The sequence below is a fragment of the Dendronephthya gigantea genome, unplaced genomic scaffold, assembly GCF_004324835.1.
Source record: "Dendronephthya gigantea isolate DGI-Jeju-01 unplaced genomic scaffold, DenGig_1.0 000018F, whole genome shotgun sequence".
NCBI lineage: Eukaryota > Metazoa > Cnidaria > Anthozoa > Malacalcyonacea > Nephtheidae > Dendronephthya > Dendronephthya gigantea.
The window spans coordinates 2365313-2388248 of NW_021163028.1; the positions used below are offsets into that span (position 1 = coordinate 2365313).

The 22936-nt window shown below is 37.5% G+C and overlaps 1 protein-coding gene and 1 long non-coding RNA gene across 2 annotated transcripts; one reads left to right on the forward strand and one right to left on the reverse strand.

Moving 5' to 3' along the window:
• The first annotated feature begins 1404 nt into the window (after nucleotides 1-1404).
• Nucleotides 1405-16662, forward strand: LOC114520863 (cGMP-inhibited 3',5'-cyclic phosphodiesterase A-like). The gene is made up of 11 exons (XM_028541207.1): nucleotides 1405-2399; nucleotides 8326-8562; nucleotides 8783-8959; nucleotides 10163-10567; nucleotides 10916-11027; nucleotides 11740-12026; nucleotides 12101-12304; nucleotides 12749-12904; nucleotides 13614-13915; nucleotides 14776-14986; nucleotides 16156-16662. Exons 1-11 carry the CDS (start codon nucleotides 1581-1583, stop codon nucleotides 16171-16173), a joined length of 2928 nt encoding a protein of 975 aa, XP_028397008.1. The 5' UTR covers nucleotides 1405-1580; the 3' UTR covers nucleotides 16174-16662.
• Nucleotides 16663-21795: 5133 nt separating this feature from the next.
• Nucleotides 21796-22923, reverse strand: LOC114520865. The gene is made up of 3 exons (XR_003686735.1): nucleotides 22831-22923; nucleotides 22554-22734; nucleotides 21796-22172 (listed from the first exon to the last, which is right to left on the reverse strand). It is a non-coding gene; the product is annotated as an uncharacterized LOC114520865 (long non-coding RNA).
• Nucleotides 22924-22936: the final 13 nt, after the last annotated feature.

A 22936-nucleotide genomic window follows, 5' to 3' on the forward strand; every position in this document is an offset into this window, starting at 1 on the left:
GCGGGGGCTTGAGCCCACTTTTAACCTCAGAATCCCCAGAACGGAGAAGTATCAGATCTAGATCCCATTGAACAAAGAATTAGAAACGGTTGAATGCAATAACTTGTCATTATTTTTATAGTAATAATACACAATGCTATCGCTTTTGTTCACAACAGACTTTCAGACTTCATTTATCTGAGGAACTATTTAGAATTGCTTACGCATAGTGAATTCCGCAATGGGTCCCTGATTTGTGTGCTTTTTGTCGGCAACATTTTGGAGAAGTATTTCAGTAAAAGTTTGCCTGTTTCAGTAAAACACAAAAAACAGAGAAAAAAAATTGAGAACTTTACTGCATAACCAGCACAAATCGTAAGGTAATTTTTGAAAGTCGTTTTGAGTCATTTTGAAAGACGTTGAAAGTGTATTTTAATCATGTTCTCAGACCTAAATGAAAGAACTTACACCACCCAAAACTTACACTAAAACTACTTAGTAACCTCTTTTACTGACATTTTCATGTTTCAGTTTTAGTTTTTTTTTAAATATTCAACTCGGAAATTTAATGACGTCCGCCATCTTGAATATTCACGGAGTGGTGTGACCACACATCTGGGATGACGTGTATTTCGTTGTCTTGAGAGACCGAGTTTTACTACGCTGGGTTAAAACGTAATTTTTTATTAGTTAAGCTGTTCCTGTATGGGTTGCAGTCTCTATGTGTCAAACAATTTTTTTTAGTTACAGTCACCACAGAAAGCAGTGCCTTCGTAAGCTGTCTAGCCTAGGAAAGTGCGGGCGACAAATTATGACGTAATAAGTAATAACTATGACTATGTTAAAAATCTGTCAAAGTGTGATCAAACGTAAATATGCAATACGCAAAGTGTAGTAAATGATAAAATCATACAAAGAAGCAAACGGAAATGGTATTATTATTTTTCAAAATATAAGCTTTTAAACATATTAATTAACATATCAACACAGTAATAATATAGTCCTCCAATTTAATCAATCCTCCAAGAGGATGGGTGTTTTTCCGTTTGGGGGGATGGCTGTGGGGGACACATCATCATACTTGTCGACGCCACTCACAGAAAGTTAAGTTTGGCGGTCGAGAATGAAGTTTGAATATAAAAAACGATGAGAGTGAATTAAAAAGCAATGAAAGAAGTTATTAAATAGTTTCACGATTTGTTTCATTCATTGAAGCATAAAAGAAATATTCTTCCAATGTTCGTGCTTTCTAGCACGCACAACTTAAAATCCTTTTTTTGGCTGGGGTTTCATTCAATTAAACCAGGAAACGTATATGTCGGTATGGAGTCGATGGATAAATATTTTATCGTTATAAAATGAAGTATCAACTTGATTTGCTCTATCCAGTAGCACTTTATAGGTCAGCAATACCTCACCGTGAAACATAGCGGGTTGAAATTTTCCTAAGCTGATGGAAGGCGATTGTTGTTGCTTTAAATTTTCGAATGAGAATAAGTTGCAATTTTGTAAGTAATTTGGCTTCGAAATGTAAGCGATTTCGAATTTAAAGAGGCGAACAGTTAAAGCGGATGCCTTAGGAAGAGGGAACGAGGTTCAAAATGGATGGGCCGTTGCCGGAAAAGGAGAAAACAGCCTCGAATAACTTGAAGTCAAACAATACGAATGCGACGACTAATGGATACGCGACCATGTTACTCCAAACTTTAGAAAACCGCTCGGACAAATTAGACGGCGATATGCGCAAAAGATCGCCGTATCAGGGTTCCTTAAAGCTAACCCAACGTGAATTGGGGGTTGTGTTGTTGTCAGGTATCCTCTGTGGATTAATATTTGCGACTATACCCGAACAAATATTGCTCACCAGTTGCTCGCTGCTCAAAGTATCAAGTCGAATGCTACTGCCAGGGCTCACGACCGCATCGCTGTTTTACTGGTGCAGTGTCACCGTGCAAAAATACCTCGATTCCAAGGCATCGCTGTGGATAACGCCTGTTTTTCTACTTACAGAAATCATGGTTCAAATTTTCAAATACTTCTATACCGATTCCAATCGCATTACAGCGTATGTATCATTAGCTGTTGTAGTAATCTTATCGGTGTTGTACATTCTGCCAGAGAGCCGAGGCGAGGGGACATATATATTCGCGACTTCCCTTTTGATTACGAACATATTCGACAAGTCGCTCGCGGTAGAAAGCCACGGCCTATTGAGATACATTTTTATAAACTTAGCTGCTTTCGCCGGCGAGTTTCTTACTCGACTGGTTATTTTGCCGATGGCCGACAAACCATCTGAAATTGAAGCGAAGGTCTCGTTGGCCGCTAACAGAAGCAGTTTCAGGAATCGCCGTGGTTCAAGTGCGAATTCTAACAGTCGAAGAAGGACCTCGCTGCCCGTTCTAAACTTTCAGGCAAAGGTAAGGACAAGCTACTCTATGCCTTTGTTGTATACATTACGCATCCCCTTAGACGTTAGGTATCATTTTGTGTTTTTTTTTTGTTTCCTACTGTAAACTCTCTTGAACAGTTTTAAAATCGATCTCAAACAGATATTCATGGCGTCTCAGTGTAATCGTGGCATATAATCGGCATTGAATCGATTGATTTAAATCACAACCTTTTGGAAAAAAAAGCGATGCGGTATTTTTTACGCTTTAAACCGTGTAATAGTCATAGTCACAGCCTCCTAGAGCCTTCGACTGTGTAATTACGGGCCGTATCGAAAATTGACACGGCTTCAAAATCAAATGCAGACATCCGCGTTTAAAATCGTGCCTCGTATCATTCGTATGCATCTTCTGAATGGAGCCCGAAGTAAATGTCGCTATAGGGACAATTTGCCGGATTTCGGCTTGATCAAATATACTCTCAAATCTAAGTGCTACTGTGCTGAAATCTTGCTTGCCAACCCTGTGATATTAGAACATACATAGCATATTTTCCTGCTGTCAATAAGTGTTTAGGGGCATAATTTGTTGCAATTTAAGGGCTGAGAGGCAGACAAGCGTAAAAAACAAAGATTTTTGGGGTATACTATATCTTATTCGTAGCGGTTGTACACAAACTCATTTGCAATTTTATTGTCTTTTTCACCTGCAAACGCAAGCCCCTTGATGGAAGTTTTTCAATTTCATATACGCGTTAATATAAAAATGCCGTTGTGTGCAGATGGCCGTGTGAAAGTCGCAAATTATAATTCACAGAATAGTTTTGACCAATTTACCTTGGAATTAAATAACTTTCCCGGCACGTAAAATTCGATAAACCGCGATTTGGGGTTTAAATGTCGTAAAATCGCCGTAGCATGTGCCGTGCGGAAAAGGCAAATCGACGATACTTCAATTGTGAATACGGCAATCGCATTCACGACTTCCGTTGCTAGAACTTTTATGTATTGTCAATTTTAATCGATCTTGCTATGTCTGGCGTGGCGAAAGCGCAAGAATTAGTTTGCACACAGCAAATAAAACTTTGCAAAACAGGGCTTTGATTCATTAGACGAATTATGAATCCGAAATGACCTTGCACTGGGTTTTAATCACCTCAACATTGCATTCATTAAGCTTTTGTTGCAATTATTTCGCTTTTCACTTGTCGAATTCACAAAGAAAGCCATTCGAATGCATTAGAACTGCTCGCAACATTCTTTCGAGTACCGCTCGCGAGTTTTCGCGGTTTTTCAAGCGACATCCAACAAGCAGATAGTGGGCCATTTATGGATTTGAAAGTCAATGTGATACCCTTAGTTTTTACAACGAAAGATTGCCGACTTGCTAGACTATATCGCAACGGCTGAATTTCATTAAGTCAATTATTTTTTCATATATCTTTGCGACAGCTTATATTGCGCGGCATTCATATATTGAAACTCATTTGCAACATTCGAAACTGGAAATCGAATGTTCAGAGAGAATTTCGAATGCATGTAAAATCGATCAGAATTTTTAATTTTTCACGGTGTAATGGTCATTAGATTGCATTCAAAAACGCAAATGTGTCAGAGTTTGTTGGCAAATGAGCGGCATTGTTTTATATTGACGAAAACAACTTTTTTAAATTTGTGGTCAAAACTAATCTGAAAGGCAGTAATTTGCAAAACTTTATATCCACGCAGTGGTTAACCCTCCAGCTACCGTGTTTTTTTTTGAGGCGAATTCTCCTGATTTATCATCACGTAGGAATAATCGCTTGGAAATTCAGATAACGAAATTCTCGCTTATTGCAATTTTTGTTCATTTCCAAAACACATTTACTATAAACCAGATTTTGTTTGGGGTAACTTGATTGCTTTATTGCATGTTTTTAAACACATTTGACCTTTCCAGAGAAATGTTTACATTACGAAATGTAAATATGCACTTCTGCTTGTAACAAACGTTTTTAACCTTTGGAGAGGCATGATATATTAGACCATAATATAAACAGTCATTCTGATTACTGGATAGTAGCTCATAAAAACTGCAATGTTTCCAGATTAAGTAGAAGAGTAGTAGTGCAAGCAGATAACAGTGATAAATATTAGGAGATGGTTAGATTGTATGAGCTATATTTATGAAAGGTTAATTTGAGAGCAATTTCTCGACTTGAATTGTGGTCTCCAAGTTGAATTTTTTCGGGTGTGTAGGTTCATGGGTGAATTACCTGGGCTAGGTTAGATCTTTATTGAACATAAGTATTCTATTTTTGATGAAAGAGGCCAATTCTGATGAGAAGTTGGTAGTTTGAATTTATTTTTGATTACCAGATATTCTTCCTTTATTGTCGTCACTTTTGTAATGAAGAGAGGCATCATTGCAATCAGGGGACTCGAACCAGGTTCCCTAGAATAAAGATCAGCAGAAATTGCCACAAGTTTTTTTAAGAGCCATCATTTCATTGTATTACAACAGTTTATTCACAAATTGAAAATCTTTACTGATTTTAATTTAGCTAAGCATTATCCTTCTTAATTTTTACTTGCTTTTTGAAATATTAATTGGGCATACATTACAATTTCTCAAGTTCAAATAATTTCTCAAGAATCTCATTAGTATTCTGAAAACCTAATCAATCTTTTCCCAAATACAGATGTTGAAGTAATTATTTTTTGGCCAAACTAATGAATGAGTTTTTAGCACCTGGAACCGTTGTTCAGAAGACAGTTAGCCTACCTTGAGTCTACAACTTAAATTTTGCAACAGATTGTTTGTTATGACGCTGAATTCTTTTAGAATTCTCAGTTTCTGGTTCAATCTGGTTTTAGACTGAGTTGAAACTAAAAGCACCAATATCAAAATGCTTTTACTTTTAGTTTTGGACCTACGCAAACAATATATTTTAGCTGAGCAAATTGTTCTACGCAAAACATATATTTTAGCCCAGCAAATTCACCGTAATGGCTAATGCCGATAAAGTTATTATAATGGATGTTTCGAAACCAATACCCGTGCAGATATACATAAACAAAAACAGCGGGTTAAAATTTAACCTATGGTCAGCGTTAAAAGAGGATAACTGTTTCTAATGTTGTAGTTGATAATGAAAAAATGAAAAGAATTCATACTTTTTTCTGCTGTTTTGCACCCCGTCATTCAAACGTAATGCAGTGAGTTGCACCATATAGACAATCCAAAAGACAACTAAAGATGTCTTTTGGATTGTCTATGGTTGCACGCAGTGAAGTCAGTTTTTGGTGATTTTCCTCACGCTGATTGATTTTACTGACGATTGGTTAACTGAGAATGTTTCGAAATTAATTTTCGCTATGCCTGTAGTCAAGCACGTCACACTAAATATGTTATTCGCCCGAACAAATTTGCTTTGGAAAACGCCCCCCAAAACCTCGAAATGAGAAGAGCTAGTTGTAGTATATAGTACGAACATCATGCACCGGGGACCCAAATTACAGGTTTGCTATAGATGTTAACTGGATAAACATATGCATCTTCAGTGTCTTTGTGGACAAAGTCAAAGAAAACAAAAGGCCAAAAACAAAGTAAACAATGCGCTGTTTATTGCACGTTTACGCATGCATAAATCCTAACTTGTTGTGAACTAGGTCGCGCATGGCTGTGTTTGACTGTTTCTTCGTCCAATTTGGCAACCAAAACTGCGCTAAAAACTTCATTTTGAACACGCTAGACGTAATAATTAGATGCTATTTACAGTAGGTTAATTGCATGTGTATAGTGATATTAGATAGGCAAATATAAAAAATAGGCAAATATATAGGCAAATGTATATATATATATATACTTTTGAGAGATGTATATTTGGGAACAACGAAACTTTTGTTTATTACACTAAATGCACTTTTCTTCTGTAAAACTCTTAAAAACTAATTTGCATCTCTTAGAAATAGAATTGTATTGCAAGTTGCAAGAAAAATTGCACCGTAAAACATGGCCTTTAGCGGTTCACGAACGGCGAAGATTATTCGAATTATGTTCATTCTGCTTGCAGCGTTACAGTTCCATATTTTCCCATGCCCCGGTATCGTGTGGACGCAACGTCTAACCGCAGGATATTTATCCTGATTTCAAGTTCTACCTTTGATAAGACACAGATCGGTAGATGAATTACCGACATTAGTCATTACCATTCATTTCTTTGTTACCTTTCTGAGCATGTTCAACATTATGAGAATAAATATTTGTTACGTGATGTATATATATTGGAGTTAAGATTGACATTGACAATGTAAATGCACAATTATACAAAGACAGAGGTACAGTGAGACACGAAAAACATCTTTCCTAAACAACTATTTACCACAGCTTGCTTTTGTTCAAGGCAACTTTTAAACATCGAGGACCAAATGTTGTTGTTACCAAAACTCCCCAAAATATGTACGTCGACATCATGTTCTTATTTAATCCATTTCATTTGACACCGTCTTAAAAAAATAGGTAAACATGCACATCGCCGCCAAAATGACGGCGACGATTTTTTAATGAGGAAAAAGTCGGACGTCCAATTAAAATCCACGGAAGGAAATTTTTTGCTCTTAAAAAAAGTAGGTCCAATCAGATCGCATGAATTAAATCCCTGGGGTGAGAACGATTTTTATTTCATTTGTCCACCTAGGGAATTTATCTACGTATATATGTACTGAATAAGACGAAATTAATTCATGTTTGACTAATTTTCATTCAGTGATATCCTTCACCTAAATATATTTGCCCTGGATCAGAAATCTACAATTAGCAAATAGATAGCAGTGTATGTATATATATAGTCTGCATTATATAGCCATAATATTCGACTTGAAAAAAGCTTAATGAGGTGAAATTTTATCACAACAAAGAAAATAACCTCGTATTTTTGTCTGTTCGTCAAAGGACCTTAATTCGCTAAAATATTGATTTTCGACCGCAAACACTCAGGTGGAAGACACATCCTCCATCATTTTCGTTGTCGCGGATCGCATTTCGAGTTGAGCTTTGCAGGGAATAGTAAACATACATATACGCTTAACATATCTGCTGTCCCGATTACTACGGACCACGATTTCTTCACATATGTTTTGTGTATTGATGTCCATGTCTGTCGCACATTCAAATTAAAATACTCAGACGGGATATGTAAACACGTATCAGCGTCGTGCTGGTCACTTGTGCAGAACCCCCCTTGTATTTTGTACATTGTCATTGGCGATCTTATAGTGTCTGGGATATGACCTTGGAAAAATTTGAAATCAACAGATCCTGATAAGCGATAAGGCGCTGGTTGCGTGTTTCAAGAGGCGGTTTGATGAAATGTTTAGATAGTAAACTGCATTTGCATTTGAATTGAGTATAAAAATTAAAAGAGATATTTGTTGATGCCCAGAGTTGGGTATTGAGTTATACCCAAAAATGCGTCAAGGGATCGACTTTGCAGATTGATTGAATTTGCCACTTCGTCGCCCGAAGATTTATTACTGCATAAATCGTTTTCGGAAGCTTTCAGGAACGCTATGAAAACGCGTTTAATTAATCCAGAATAGGTTGATGCTGCAAACGCAAACAATCTAAAACAAAATTTCTAGAAAGGCTTGCGCTTGCCGTAAACTCTTTTTAATCGACAAATGAATTAAATTAAAATATATATAATAAAAATAAGCGAGAAATTTCCTAGAATAGACGTCCTACAATCTGTTCGCCTAATTCTATACACCTTCATGCATGCATTTGAAGCTAATTCTTCCTTATAGTGTCTGCAACATATAGGCTACCGTAGGCTTTACAGTACATCGGCACCCAATGTTCCAAGACCGATGAGGACAATGGTCTTCGTAATCTGCAACTCTGTGACCTACATCGATCTATATTACGGGTCTATATATATACATCTATTCATAAGACGAATCTCTTATCTTTATAGAGTACCATTGATGCCACAACGCTCGGTGAAGCACATGGAATGCTTTCCGACTTACTAGCAGACTCGAATCTTCCGGCAAATGTCGCAAGCACGCTGAAAATCATTAGCACAATGATTGCGCAGCCAACCTTCAGTAGCTTTGCACGTGGTGTGAACTCGATGAGTCCATTGGTCGAGAACCGTTTTGTCCCGGATGAAAAGATATGCGAACAACCGGATATGAGAGACGATGGCTGGGTAAGTTGAGCTTGGTATCTAACTGGAGTGGGGTTTTTTTACAAAACGCTGCAATGTTTTGATGCCCCATTAAAACACACATCCGTGTTTCACTGCGCTCTGTCTTCAATTACCCACAAAGTCACAGTTCATGTGTAACGGTTTATTTATTTCAGTAAAAACACGAACTATCCGAACTATTTTTCATCATTCTATTATATTGCTATGCTTCCATATTTAGCGTTCCAGACCTCATCCAACCCGACGAATGTCGAATTTCTTCACGACAACGACGTCGGCGACAGGCATGCCGTCGGTGGAGCGAGATGGAAACGTCCCGAACAATATCGGTCATAATCTCCCTGGGTCGCCCCGATCTGGCTCACCAACGTTCATTCCTCAATCCAAACTACGACAGGTGAGTGTCAGTAGTCCACCAGTGTCAACCAGGTGATCTGAATGGTGGGAGAAGCCTGAGACTAGTTGTCAAATAAAATTCCATTTCTCGGTTGAGACTACTTAATAGAGACCTTTAGGGGCTGTTTACATGAGCTCATGCAGTTACCCGAGATTCAACGAAGCGTGGATGATTTTGAGGTATTGAAATGAGCGGATAACATGATCCTGGAAGTCGTATAATCACCACAACAATAGCATGTGCCTCTTTGGTGTCATAAAGACTTATTTCAATACCTTAAAGTCCCCTCACGCTTCGTTGAATCTCGGGTAACCGGAATGTAAACAGTCTCTTAGCTTGACGTTTACGGCAAACGCCGAACCGCTAACAAAGTTTGTGTTTTAATTCCACTATCTTTAATTCCACTATCTTTATCTGAATTTAATGCTTGAACGACTGCATACAGTGAACGTGAAACACATACGGCAAAGCTGAATTTGCTGCTTTTCTAAATACATCAGAAATAGCCTTTTTTTCTTACATTACTGCTGATCATCCCAAGTTTTATGTAGAACGTTTGTATAATTTAGCGAAATTGCCGCACATATAAAGATAGTGAAGTAAAACACCAACTTTTTTTAAAAGCGTTTGCCGCAAACGTCAAGCTAAAGGTCTCTATAACTCTATTATCTCTTGAAATATACTTTATTTTGGAGCCAAATTTATGCCGGAGCTATAGTTCTCATAAGTAAGCAAAATCATACAATTTCGACTAGTTTCATAAAGAATAACCAAAGATATAATCGATTGAATACCGCAGAATGGGTTTCTATTTCGACAACCCTTCTGAGCGTTGATTTCCTGCAAGATCACCTGGAAATTTAACAGGCCATCTTTAAAATGTGGAATCGCGGAATCGGAAAGAATAGAATTTGAATGAAGAACATGAGAACACAGGTTGATCATCTTTCAAAAAAACATGTAACCGAGCATGTAACTATTAACATTGTAGCAACGTTTTGCTTTTCATAACGTATTTGAATGACGAAGATAATAAAGTCGAAGCGCTAGTTAAAGTTAATGTTATTTTTTATGAATGCATGGGTTCTTCTATGATGATTATCACGGGTTCTTCCGATTTCCCACTTTGCAAATAGCCATTATGAAATATTGTTATTGTGGTAAATATGTATTTTTTAATTTGTTTTGTATTACTTTATTTAGGCAAAGTCATTTCCTCATAATATGCCACATCTACAAGATAGCGTGCGACCGAACGAGGGCCGCGCATCATCGCCTGTACTTCGTAAAATACCGTCGGATAGCGGCGCATTTACGGACGTAAGCGAAGAAAAGCCGGCGCCGGTACAAGAGAACTGTAAATCTTGTGGATGCTCGGAAACGCACGCTGCAACGTCGGAGGAAACCGACGTGTCCTGTGAGTCTGGAAGCGAGTTAACGCTCCCGGCCATGTCTTTCTTCGGGGGACGAAAACCTACGGTTGACGAGATTTTGGAAAAAGCGGCAAATATTAAACAGAGCGATGAGGTGGAAAAATTGTATGATAAAATTGATAATTGGAATTTCCCCATCTTCGATGTCTGGGAGAACGGGAACGTCTTGCGAGGGGTAAGTGGGGTAACTACAGGGTTGTAAACAGAAGTAGAACATCAATTAGCTACATAGGAGGGAAAGATAATTATTTTTATACTTTTACCACATGCCATACCACACCATACCATACCATACCATACTATACCACGCGATACCATACCATACCACATCACCCCACGCAATGCCGTACCATGCATATCATGCCATACCATACCATACCATGTCTGAAGTGCCTTAGTATACACATCTTGTCATTCTTGTGTAGTGCACATAGATATTCTCTAACCATGTTGCCATCATAACAATGCAAGATTTAAAAAGGAAATAAAAAAATATATCAAGCCTGCCATTTACTTTATTTAGGTTGCGTTCAAGATATTTAAGAAGTCTGGGTTCTTTGAAACATTTCGCATACGCGAGCAAGTGTTTCTGAATTACTTCACCGCGCTGGAAGCGGGATACCAAAATATACCATGTACGTATACTGCTTTTTCGTTGAATAAGCTATTAGTAAAAGCACGTTTGAACAAGTCTTGCCATGCAGGATTACTTATAGAAATAACTTGAAAGAAATAGGTATAACTAGGTCTTGCCTAGAAGCTTAGTCATTTCTCAATAAGTTCGTGTAACAAGAAACAGCAAAGATAAGCTGTTCTTTTATCGTACTCCTAGGGTTATGTTGCACCCCGAAAGATTAAGCATAAAATATATTGGTAAATCTGTGAATACAACTTAATCTCCTGTACGAAGGCTGGATAGCGCTATCCACCTCGGATAGTGATGTTTTCAACCGTTTTAAAAATGCTTGAAAAGCAATAAAATTTCAGCTTTGGAACTAACAATTGTTAAAGAGGATCCTCAACTTAGGAATACTAAGATTTAATCAAAGTTATTCCTATAACAACAGGGGATTTTAAAGCATTGAAAAAAACCGCTAGATAGCGCTATCCGGCTTTAACCCAGTTAACGCAAATCATCACATCAATTAATCCCTTGTTTTATAACGAACAGTGTTATAAAGTTTTGAAACGAACAGTGGATAAAAAGCACATAAACTAAAACAGCGGTTTAAAATTTAGCTTTGAACAATCGGACCCTGGGCAAACTATAAATTTGAATGTAATTCTGAATGGTTAGTAAAACCCGTAAGTAAACGTTTCCTGACAATTTTTCCTCACTCATTCCAGATCACAACAGTGCCCACGCAGCGGACGTGTTGCATGGAGTATATTACTTTACCACACAACGCATCGCGGGCTTCTGTCCCTTCGATACCGGAGATCGTAACAGCGACTCTGATTCGGTGAGCGGCGACCAATCAGAGGAGGCTACAGAATCCGTGGAGCAGTATGATAGGCTGACGAGCTGTATCCCGGATCTGGAGAGGTTCGCGTTGTATTCAGCCGCCGCAATGCACGACTACGATCATCCTGGGCGAACCAATGCGTTTGTTGTTGCAACATTGCAACCCCAGGTACTTTTATGTATATGTTCAGTTATGCGTTTTCATAACCTTTTATTACCCAAGTTATTTTATTCTCCACACAGGCTCTGCTATACAACGATCGTTCAGTACTAGAGAACCACCACGTGGCCCAAGCGTTCTCGCTCCTGCTGTCTAGTCCTGAATATAACTACGTGGAATCTCTGACGACTGCGGACTTTAAAAGGTTTCGTTTCCTGGTCATCGAGGCTGTGCTGGCCACAGATCTGAAAAGGCATTTTGATGTCTTGCAAGAGTTTACTGCGAAGGTACGTATAGAGCGTTTGAGTCGTAAACAAAACAGATGAAAATTTATTTTAAGTTGGACAGCCTGTAGGATACGAAGATTTCATTTTCCCGCCAATTTTAACGTAATGCCTGATATAGTTACTATAATTTTTGCGGGATGATAATTGCAGGATGGATAATATAAGACTATCCTATCGCACTAAACAGTGCAGCGAATTGTAAGTGAGACGCATTGCGTCCTAATTGGTTTCTATAATTTTTGAATTCTTGCGCGAAGCAAATAGTCGACAAATTTTTTTCTTCGGACTTTGACTCGGACATTCTCGAGTAGTTGTTTTGATTTAACACTGGTTTGAATGAGAAACTCTGATTTTAAATATTATAAGGGTGAAGGTTGCCAAATGAGAGCGAAAATATAATTGTTTTGTGTAAGAAATATAAAGAATTATAATTGTTTGTTGCAGGTTGAGAGTGGTGCGGGCATAGATTGGTCTCTTGAGGCGGACCGCCTGCTTGCCTCTCAAGTCTGCATCAAAATGGCTGATATCTCGGGTCCAACGAAACAGAAGGACATACATCAAAGGTGGACGGAGAGAATCGTCGAGGAATTTTATAAACAGGTTAGTATCGTAGTTTGGGATTGCTTTTAAAGCCCCGTTTACACTACACTAGATTTATTGGCACAACACGGCTAAAATGGGTACCCGCGTGCCCGGCCTTTGTATTGGTAGCCTGAACACTAATAAAATTGGGCACGGGTACCCATTTTAGCCGTGCCGTGCCAAGAAATTGGCTGTAGTGTAAACGGGGCTTTAGTTTATCGGGTAGTTCAATTGACTATAAATGAAGATTGAGGTATAATGTATATAAGTATCGTCCCTGTAGGTTTTACCGTTGACTTTCTGTAGATTTGCACAACATAATTCTGAGAGCACTAGATCATGAAGGCTAAGTCCTTTATGTCCGTTGTTAATCAAAGCGATGTTTATGTGATGTGTATGTGGACTACATTTAGAAAGGTTGTGACCGTAAATTTTCATGAAAGTTCTTATAGTTCTTGAGCAGTATTGGAAGGGCTTGCATGACTCGATGCAAATCTGCCAGACTTGATATCTGAATAGAGAAGACAAGTAACCAAATTTCCATCGTTAAAAGCGATTCAGCCTGAAGGATAAAAGAAAACTTCCCAACATTACAATTCGAGGTTCCCATTAATAGAGTTGGTATAATCTATAGAGTGAAACCATAGCCGTCTAAAGAGATTTCATGAAGTTGAGAATAGCATAATTGTAAAGGCAGCCCAGTGTATCGTCTGTGTTTCATTTGTAGGGCGACGATGAACTAAGCAAGGGCCTCCCTGTTTCCCCTTACATGGACCGCAAAGTTCCATTGGACGCTCAACTGCAGGAGACATTCATCAAGCATCTAGTCGCACCGCTGTTCAGATCCTACCGTAGCGCGGGCCTGTTACCTGGTGTTTGGGTGACGTCAACCGAATATGACGTCAATAACGACAGCGACGGCGACAGCTCAACGAAAGATGAAGAGAGCACGGAACACTCCGACTCTGGCGTCGGACATCACCGAAGTTATCCCGGCAAGAAACGACTTGGGAAAAAGAAGAAGCGAAGGTAGGTTCGTAGGCGAGAAACACAAACGACTGACACAGGTTGGGTTAAGGTTGTTCACAAGCTGTGTTCGCATTGCTTGTTGTAAACTGGCTGTTAACTATTTGTAACAAGCCTGGGACCGTATGTAGTAAAGCTGGTAGCGCTATCCAACGGATAGTGATTCCTTTCAAAAAATGCTGAAAATAAAATTTAATCAAAGTTATACCAAACAACAGGCGATTTGAAAGCAAATGAAAAAAACACTATCCGGTGGATAGCGCTATCCAGCCTTCCTACAACCCGCGCCCCCTGATTTAATTCTTGCCAGAACAATCTTACAGGATTATGACAAGTCTAATACAACTATGATAGCATGTTGCTAAAAGTTTGGCAACACAAGGTTGAAACAATATTGTTACATCATGTTTTTACCAGACTTGATACGATTTTCAAGTTGCAATTTTCGGGTTTTACACTCTCACTCTCTGTATTTCATAGTGAAGGTTGAAGGGAAGGGTCATTACGTATGGATGAAACGCGTATTAGTCTTTATATAATGACGTAAAGAATTCAAGCAATTTCATTGGTCGAGAGCCATGATCTATAAGAGGACAGACGCACGGAATGACGTCACAGCAATTTTCTTTTTACCGGTTTAATTTTGGATTTTTTTCAGTTTTATTATATAAAACAAATAGATTCACTCGCCCCGGCGGCTCGTGGCCACTTTTTTTGTTCTTATCACATATGACGTCATACCGTGTATCTATAACTGAACAGACAACGTTTCATTGTAATCTATTTGTTAAATACATGCAACACTCCTTTCAGTAAGTTGTGGTAAAACAAAATGTTAATTATTGATTGTTTGACATTTTTAGAAAACGAAGGCGTGCTTCGAAGGAAATCCACTGTGAAATTATGGAGAATATCGAAAATAATTATCAAATGTGGAGCAGACGAATTAAAGAAATGGAATTAGAGAAACAAGCGTGTAGTAAAACGAAAGCGAAGGAGGGCCCTTCCGAAAGCGGGGGGATTACGGAGGAGGCCCCCTCGAATGTGGGTGTAAATGACAAAAAGGAGACAGAGGTATGAGAGCTACTTTCGTTCCCAGTGTGTACATGTGATAAGGTTGAATGTGTGTTTCTTGTGGAAAAATGGCGTTTGTGTATCTGAGCTCCGGGTATATCTGGAGTGATAGGTTGTAGTTAGTGCTCACTTCAGGAGTTCAACGAAAAAAGTATATATTCGTTGTTTCGCATGGAACGGTAACCGTTTTAATCTAATTCCGGGAATCGTGTTTCGTTGGGTGGGTACAAACTTTCATCCAATGCTCGTCGCCAACACCCGAGTTTCGTTTCGGAGCTTGAATCACGTATTTATATGCGAATGTTCATCGTTCGGTAGAGATGACACTGCTTGGTTGTTGGTTTGTCTTCGTAGGCGGTTGACATCACTTGCGGCATACCGTTGTCACTTTCAAATGTAGCAGTTATGAAATATTAATATGTATTTACGCTGGCAAATGATACAATAGATTTGTCAATGAAGTATTTTCACTGAAAGAAATGAACTGTCCGTCTTCGATTAATTTTTGCTTCGTTTACTACACCGTTGATGGATTAACCGTTTCAAAATCAAAGTCAAAACTTACTTTGACTCATGTCCATGGGATTTATTTCAAATTTTATATATTAGGCCCTTAACTAAGAACAAACATATTGCATTAAACCAAAATGGCAGAAATCTCCATTGCTTTCATACAATACATTATATATATGATGAAGTAAGCACGATATCACAGTTTGGAAAAGGAGCAACCAGTTGTAGCTATGTAACTTTTCAATCTTTTTCGAAGTAACAACAAAAAAGATAGATACTGTATTTTCATCAAGTGAAATAGCAATAGCTGCCATGCTTGAAGCCGCGGCTACACGGGCGATTTTCATCCACGATCGGCGCGTACCGAGATATTCTATTTACGAAAAAATTACTGTGTAAATATGATGTTATTTCGAAACAAATATAGAAATGCATTTCCGCAGGCATATATGATAAATTAAACATTGTTTTAGAACAGTAAATGGAACAGCCTTGTTCCTAGAAACGCGAAAAATTTCTAAGAATAGTCGTCTAGTTTTCCGATCCGAAATCTCCTCGGTTGCATGGTTATTTTTGTTTTAAATTGCCTTCGAGAATTGTGTTCAACATACCGCTGAACGTAATAATGAACTCTGAACACTGAACTTTTTGAATAGATCCCCAAACGAACCTGAGGAAAACAAGTGAATGGCATGCTCACTGGATTGAAATCAGCATAATGTTTCTGTGGCTATAGTTCCAGCCCTTTGTTCGCCGCCAGATCACTTGTGGAAGTATATGTGTGGAGTAAGCACTTGCCACAAACGGTGGTCAACAAGTTGTTGTCAGAGTGAAAAAACACATAAATTCTTGTCGTCATTTGTAATGGCCTTCAACCTTGGTCGAGATTCAGGCGAATGTTCGACCATATACTGCTTCGTAACGCGTTGTACTGAAACCCACCAAATGGCGACCGAAATTTATCCGGAATACATTATACCGAAGTGTTGAAGTGTACAATCTGTGTGTAAAATATATATATTTCAATTCCGAGAAAGTCGTGGCACAAAGCCGCCCAAATTTTAGATTATATATTTACCTTGTACATTACTGGGTGGTGTTGCCGACATCTTATGATATAGGCTCAAATTATTCTCTGTACATTAAAATTGGATTTAATCGGCTTGGTGTCAGTTTTTCATTATCATCGGGCTGGGACATGGGCCCTTTTCTGATTTCATCGACGACGTTCTTAAAACAGTCCCATAGCCGCATTGTCAATTTTACTATCACGATTCACGAGTCCCGTACACTGCATCGAAACATCGTAATGGCCGATTATTACAAAATTACTTAGAAGAAAGGTTGCCCTAACGCATGACCGGGATTGGGAAGCATGTTGCATTTATGTAAACCAGACTTGTTTAAGCTAGCTTTTGTTAGGGATGCTTTTTAATTAATTTGCGAAATTGGCCAGAACTCAGAAAAGTTCAGGTAGTTGCAGTTCAGAACTGTAACTGCAAATTGCAACTAAACTAGCTATTTGGGCTATGTCCAGTATGTTCAGGGTATATAATATTAAGAGCCCTTCTCTGAACTCTTTCTATATTGTGTATTTGCATCTTGGTAAGTCCACCACTCCGTATCTGCATTTCGTATTCAAGGACAGATCGAATAACTTTACAATAGAAGAACAACAAAAGATCGTCAATGGGTGCTCCATATACCTTCTTAAAATTTTTAAAAAATGTAATCGCTTTGTTGCCTTTTTACGATATATTTTTTGTTGGTCGTCCATTTAAAATCGTTATCGATCCATAAACCAAGCAATTTATAAGAGATCACTCGAAATACTTGACAACCGGCAATATTAATCTGTAGTTTATCTGTTTTATTCCTTTGGAAATCAATAATCATTTCCTTACATTTTCCTTAGCTCAGTTCCATCATCTCATCTCTAGTAAATTGATTTAATCTTATCCACCCATTCCTGTGAGATTCCAATTGGACTTCCCAAAGTATGGGATGATACATCAATCACTTCATTAAGTGGTATCGTCCATAAACATTATTACATCTTGTTCCATCATTATTACATCTAGGCATGCAAAAAAGTATGTTATGCACGTATATACTCCGTGTCATTTCGTTTTCATTTAGACGATTTCAACTCGGTAACATTAAATTCCTACCTTCCTGTGAAATTCATGGTTAAACTAAGGTTCTTTATTATATATTGACCGGCATTATCAGACAATCACATGACAGGTTTATTTTTTTAGCGTCTTGTTAAATTCAAGGGAAATAAAGAATCTATAAGTTCAAATTCAGTTCCATGAAGCAAGAAACAGTTTGAATAGTTCGGCTGAATGCGCCCTGAATGAGATTATTGCCATCGCACTAGTCAGTCTAGTGCTATTGACATTGTCAGGGAAGTGAGAATTGCAACTATATACTATCATATATATAATATCATGACTTGCCTTTTTTGATTTCAGATGTATTTTGCATGCGAACAGAACTTCAAATATTTAATGAATTGCAAAAACCATGCATGCACATATTTCATGCACGTAACAAAGGTCCGCGTATTTGTATCAAATGTTTTGTTTATGAATTATTATATACACGAATAACACGATGTCGGTGAACGGAGAGCAACTGGCCGGAAGTCAGGACTTTGGGTTTCTCATTGCGCAATGCGCACTGAAATTGCGCATAAAAGCAAAGCTGCTTCTGAAATAATGAATGATTATTTTTAAATAAGCAACTTTGAGAAATCATTTTTTATAAGTAAGCAACTTTGTAGAAGTGATTATTTATAAATAAGCAACTTTGTAGAAATCATTATTTTTAAATAAGCAACTTTGCGGAAATGATCATTTATAAATAAGCAACTTTGTAGAAATGATCATTTATAAATAAGCAATTTTGCAGAAATGATTATTAATAAATAAGCAATTTTGCAGAAATGATTATTTATAAATAAGCAACTTTGTAGAGATGATTATTTATAAATAAGCATTTTTGTGGAAACAATTATCACAAATATATAACGTTTTATGCGATAATGATTGTTTAAAAACAATTACGTGCTTATTTGCAAATAATAAGGTAAATCATAATTTTTTTCAGTCATATAAACAATGGAAAACACAGTACGAAAAATATGCATAATATTTTTACAAATATGGCGCCTCATATAGGATCCTGGCTAATTTTTTAGATTCCGGGTGCAAACCTTTTAGAACGGATGAAGAAATTTTATGTCCACTTGAAAAATTTTCGACAACACTGAAAATAGAAATAATTTTTGGATTTGGAAATTATATAATTTAAAATGCCCGACTGTAAAATAAGCTTTGCGGTTATAAGGTAGTCTTATACAAAAAAAATCACGATTTATTCTGTTTTTAAAATTTCAAGGGATGGAAATTTAAATGTCTTCCTATTCGATCCTGAATTTTTTTTTCTCAAAAAAATATATAAAGAAGGGAAGAATTAGTGTGTCTGGTCTGGGTAACTATGTGGTAATTGAAGATTCATACAAGTCTTGTGTCACTCAAAGTAACTTGGCTAGCAATAAGCATGGCATTAAAAGATTTTAATATTTTTCAAAATGAAAGAAAAAAATGTTTTGGTAAAAGACCACGCTAAGGAAAGGGTGCGGAACTTGCTCAAAACGAAAGCTTGCAAATAACGTAAGTTTCTTTGAATTCTTGCCAATTTCGAAAAGATAAAACACCGCCCTATCAAAATAACCAGTGCTTATGTAAATAGTGCGTCATACTATTTAAAAACCAAACTATACGATTCCGATTGACAATGCCGCCATCGCCTGAAATGCAATCTTCCGCTTGAGTTCTTGCCAATTTCGTGAAATTAAAACGAAATTACGTAAAAATTGCGTCATAATAAATACAAAACTATATATACATTGACAATGCCACTATCGCCTGAAATTGCAAAAGAAATATTAAATTACGGCGACAATAGAAGCGTTCCGAGAAATATTCAGCAATTCATTTGTTTTGTGTTGATTTACAGAGTATATCAAATTCTTATTGGGCATTTTATCGACCAATCAAATTTGAATTTGTTTCTTAAGGCATCCTGATCGGTTAGTAAACATGAAGTATGAAGAGTTTTTCGAGGAGTGAAGTTTCCTAAAATATTTGACGAACTCCGTAAATTAATAGACAAATGTAAGCAAATGAATGAACGTCTATACTATTGCCGAAAATTTAAGATATGCGAAATCGTACGATTGGTTATAACGTATAGGTGTTTCAAGTATATGAAAGCCTTTTGCCAAATATCCCTACGCATGCATGTTGGTAATTAATCAAAAATACGAAGCCTGTGTTTTTGAAGTAAATATATATAAGTATTAAAGTACCGGACATATAGCTCAATGGTTAACAAGATTTCAGTTAGTCATACGCAGATGGTCACGAGGGCGGTGAGGTGGGCGGTGAAAGAATTTTCATTTGTCAAACAAAGATTGCCATACAATTTAGGCAAAAATAGTATGAATATACTCAAAAGCATCACGTCGTGAATGAACCTTTCCCCCACATTTTCAACCTCTAATGTCGAATGTTTTTGCATGAGTACAATGGTATTAAGAATGTTTTCATAAAGAGGGAATATCCTATTCAACAAAATAAATTCATTAAAGGCCCAATGGCGAACTCTGAAGGATTGTATATATGGCTAAAATCTTTATAGACTAAAACAGCAAGTCGGATTTATGAACTTATTTTGTTCGCTTGTGTACTTTGAATACTTTTTCTATGAAAATTACAAGTGTACTTAAGTAACTTAACATAATTGTTTTGTCATAATTGTTTTGTCCTACGACTTTATATAGGTTCCTCCAAAACATACATATCCCCCCCCCATTTTTTTGATAAATAGACCTTTGCCCAAGCGCGCAATGCGTGACGGTAGTTGATTATCAGGAGCGATTTAGTTTAACAATGAAGCAAAAAGAATCGGCAAGGTTTTCTCACAACTGAACAAAATCGCTTATAAGCTGAGCGATATCGCTACTCAAAGTTGATTCTCTTTTGATCTGAGCAATTCTAACCATTTTTTATCGCCAAATCAGTCAAACGTACAGCGCTTATGCTAGCTGTCATTGCAAAATACAATAGTCCGTTGGCCATCCGCACAGAAGTGGTCACATTACTTTGACAACTTATACATGCACACGACCAAAATTTTTACATTGACAATTTTTCATAGAAAAAATTGTCAAAGTTGGCTGTACAGACGAACAATTAAAAAACTTGTCACATAAAAACTGTCATAGAAAACTTGCTCGTCTGTAAGGACTTTAAAGGCCTGTTCACACGATTCAATTTTGGTGGATCCAATTCACTTCTGATGGATGTTCTATCAGTCTTACCACCGCAGAGATTCCATGAGAGAGCACGCATGCGCTGCGCTGATCATTAACACGCTTCGCTGGACACCTTTTTGGTTAGCTGATCGCTTCAAACAAAATTTTTCTTCAAATATCTGCTTTTTCCGGACACATCGAGCTTCAATCAATACCAATCCAGATATTTAAGGTAATTGTGAATTACTCCTGACTGGGTTATTTGCGAAATATTTTCTGGATAGAGGAAATATCCCGCTGTAAAAATAATGGACGACTCGAACTTGCAGCTAAATACAGGAATCGCACATCTACTATAATGCATATTACATAAAGTTTTCCACCCAAGAAAATAATACCGCTGGTTACAATAATTATTTTTTTCCGCGAAATTTAAATTAGTGCGCGAAAATAATATTTAATCTTTAGCGACTTTTTCAAACTATTTTGTGTAATGGCAAACAGACAATTCGAGGTAAGCAGTATGTTTACATGATACATACGAATAACATATTTACATGAATTAAATGTCTTTTTACTCCTATTTTCTGGTCACTGGCTACACACGTAGTTTCGTAGCCTAGGTGGGGGTGGAGGGGGTGTTCAAAAGAGATGGGCGTTAGTAACGTTCTCTACATTTGGTGGAGGCTCTACCATGCACCCCGGAATCAACCATAATATCGTGCGTGCAATTTAAAGAAGTGGGATATTTTGTGTTTAGCATACATTAAAATAATTTAAGTTGAACAATACAACGCAATGCAATGCATACACAAACGAAAACAATAAAACAACAGTATTGCATGCTATATTTACGATAGGAAAAGTCATTCCGAACTAGCAAAATTCCATCGTTTTAATCATATTTATTTGAAACTGCTCGCACATAAAATGTTTACTACCCATACCCATATACAATACCCCAGACAATGTTTACTATCCGTATTTCAATTTTTCAAAAAAGGAAAAGTGACCCAGATTAATATAGTAACCAACACACGGAAAAACGTCTTTACAAAGAATTTTATTGTAATTTACAGAACACAAGTTAAATTTAAAAACTCCTATCAAGGGTGCCTATTATGAATAGGCTCTTAGGATTTTAATGCTCTGCAGGTACGTTCTTTAAGACACAATTCTAGACGTCTGGTAAGCGCAAACATCAGCGGCTTAACAAGAGGCGATGCTTTCGAGTATTATCTTCCCAAAGTGAAAAAAATGAGAACAGCAACAACGGTTAACGGAGTAGTTTCACCAGACGATGACACAGACCCCTTCACATTGAATTCAATACCACCCGAGGGGCAACTTAAGGAATGGAAAGAAGAAATGGTTAAACGTAATGGTCAAACTTGTCATGCTGAAACACCATCTGGGAAATTTAGCTTCAGCTCTATTCAAAACATGCTAAAGATTCATGAGATAAAAAACATAAAGGCCGCTGTTGAACGAGAAATCGTCTGGTTCTCCCAGGATTATTCAAAACCACGAGGTGTCACTGAACATCCTCCAGCCACGACTATAACGAATTTCCAAAAGATGCTATATTCAAATAAGTATGACGAAGCCATTCGTCCGCATGGGATAACACCAACTGAGTTATCAATGATTTGTGCCAATCGTTGGCTGTCAGATGACCATATAACGTGGCTTATGAAAGAACTAACCGACTCAGTAGCTGAAACTTACTGTATATTCTTGAATGGTGTTTTAAAGACAGACCCAAAGCAATTTCGGAGATTTCGTTGCCGTGATAATTTACCGAGCAAAGTTTTATTCTCCATCAATGTTGGTCTTTCTCATACAGGTGACACATATTTTGGAACTGATCGCACGCCTGGTTGTCACTGGACAATCTGCCACATAGACACTGTTGAAAAAAAAATAATATATGGAGATTCACTGGCATGGAATTATCCTAAAAGTCTTCTGGAGAAAGCGAACCTGTACATAAAGGCTATCTTACCAACAGATGACGTTGCTAATTACACCATTCTTGTTTGTCACGATCCGTCTTCTACTGCCTCTGGCACCCATTTTTGCAGTGGATCTTGCGCAAAGCTTTATCCGCT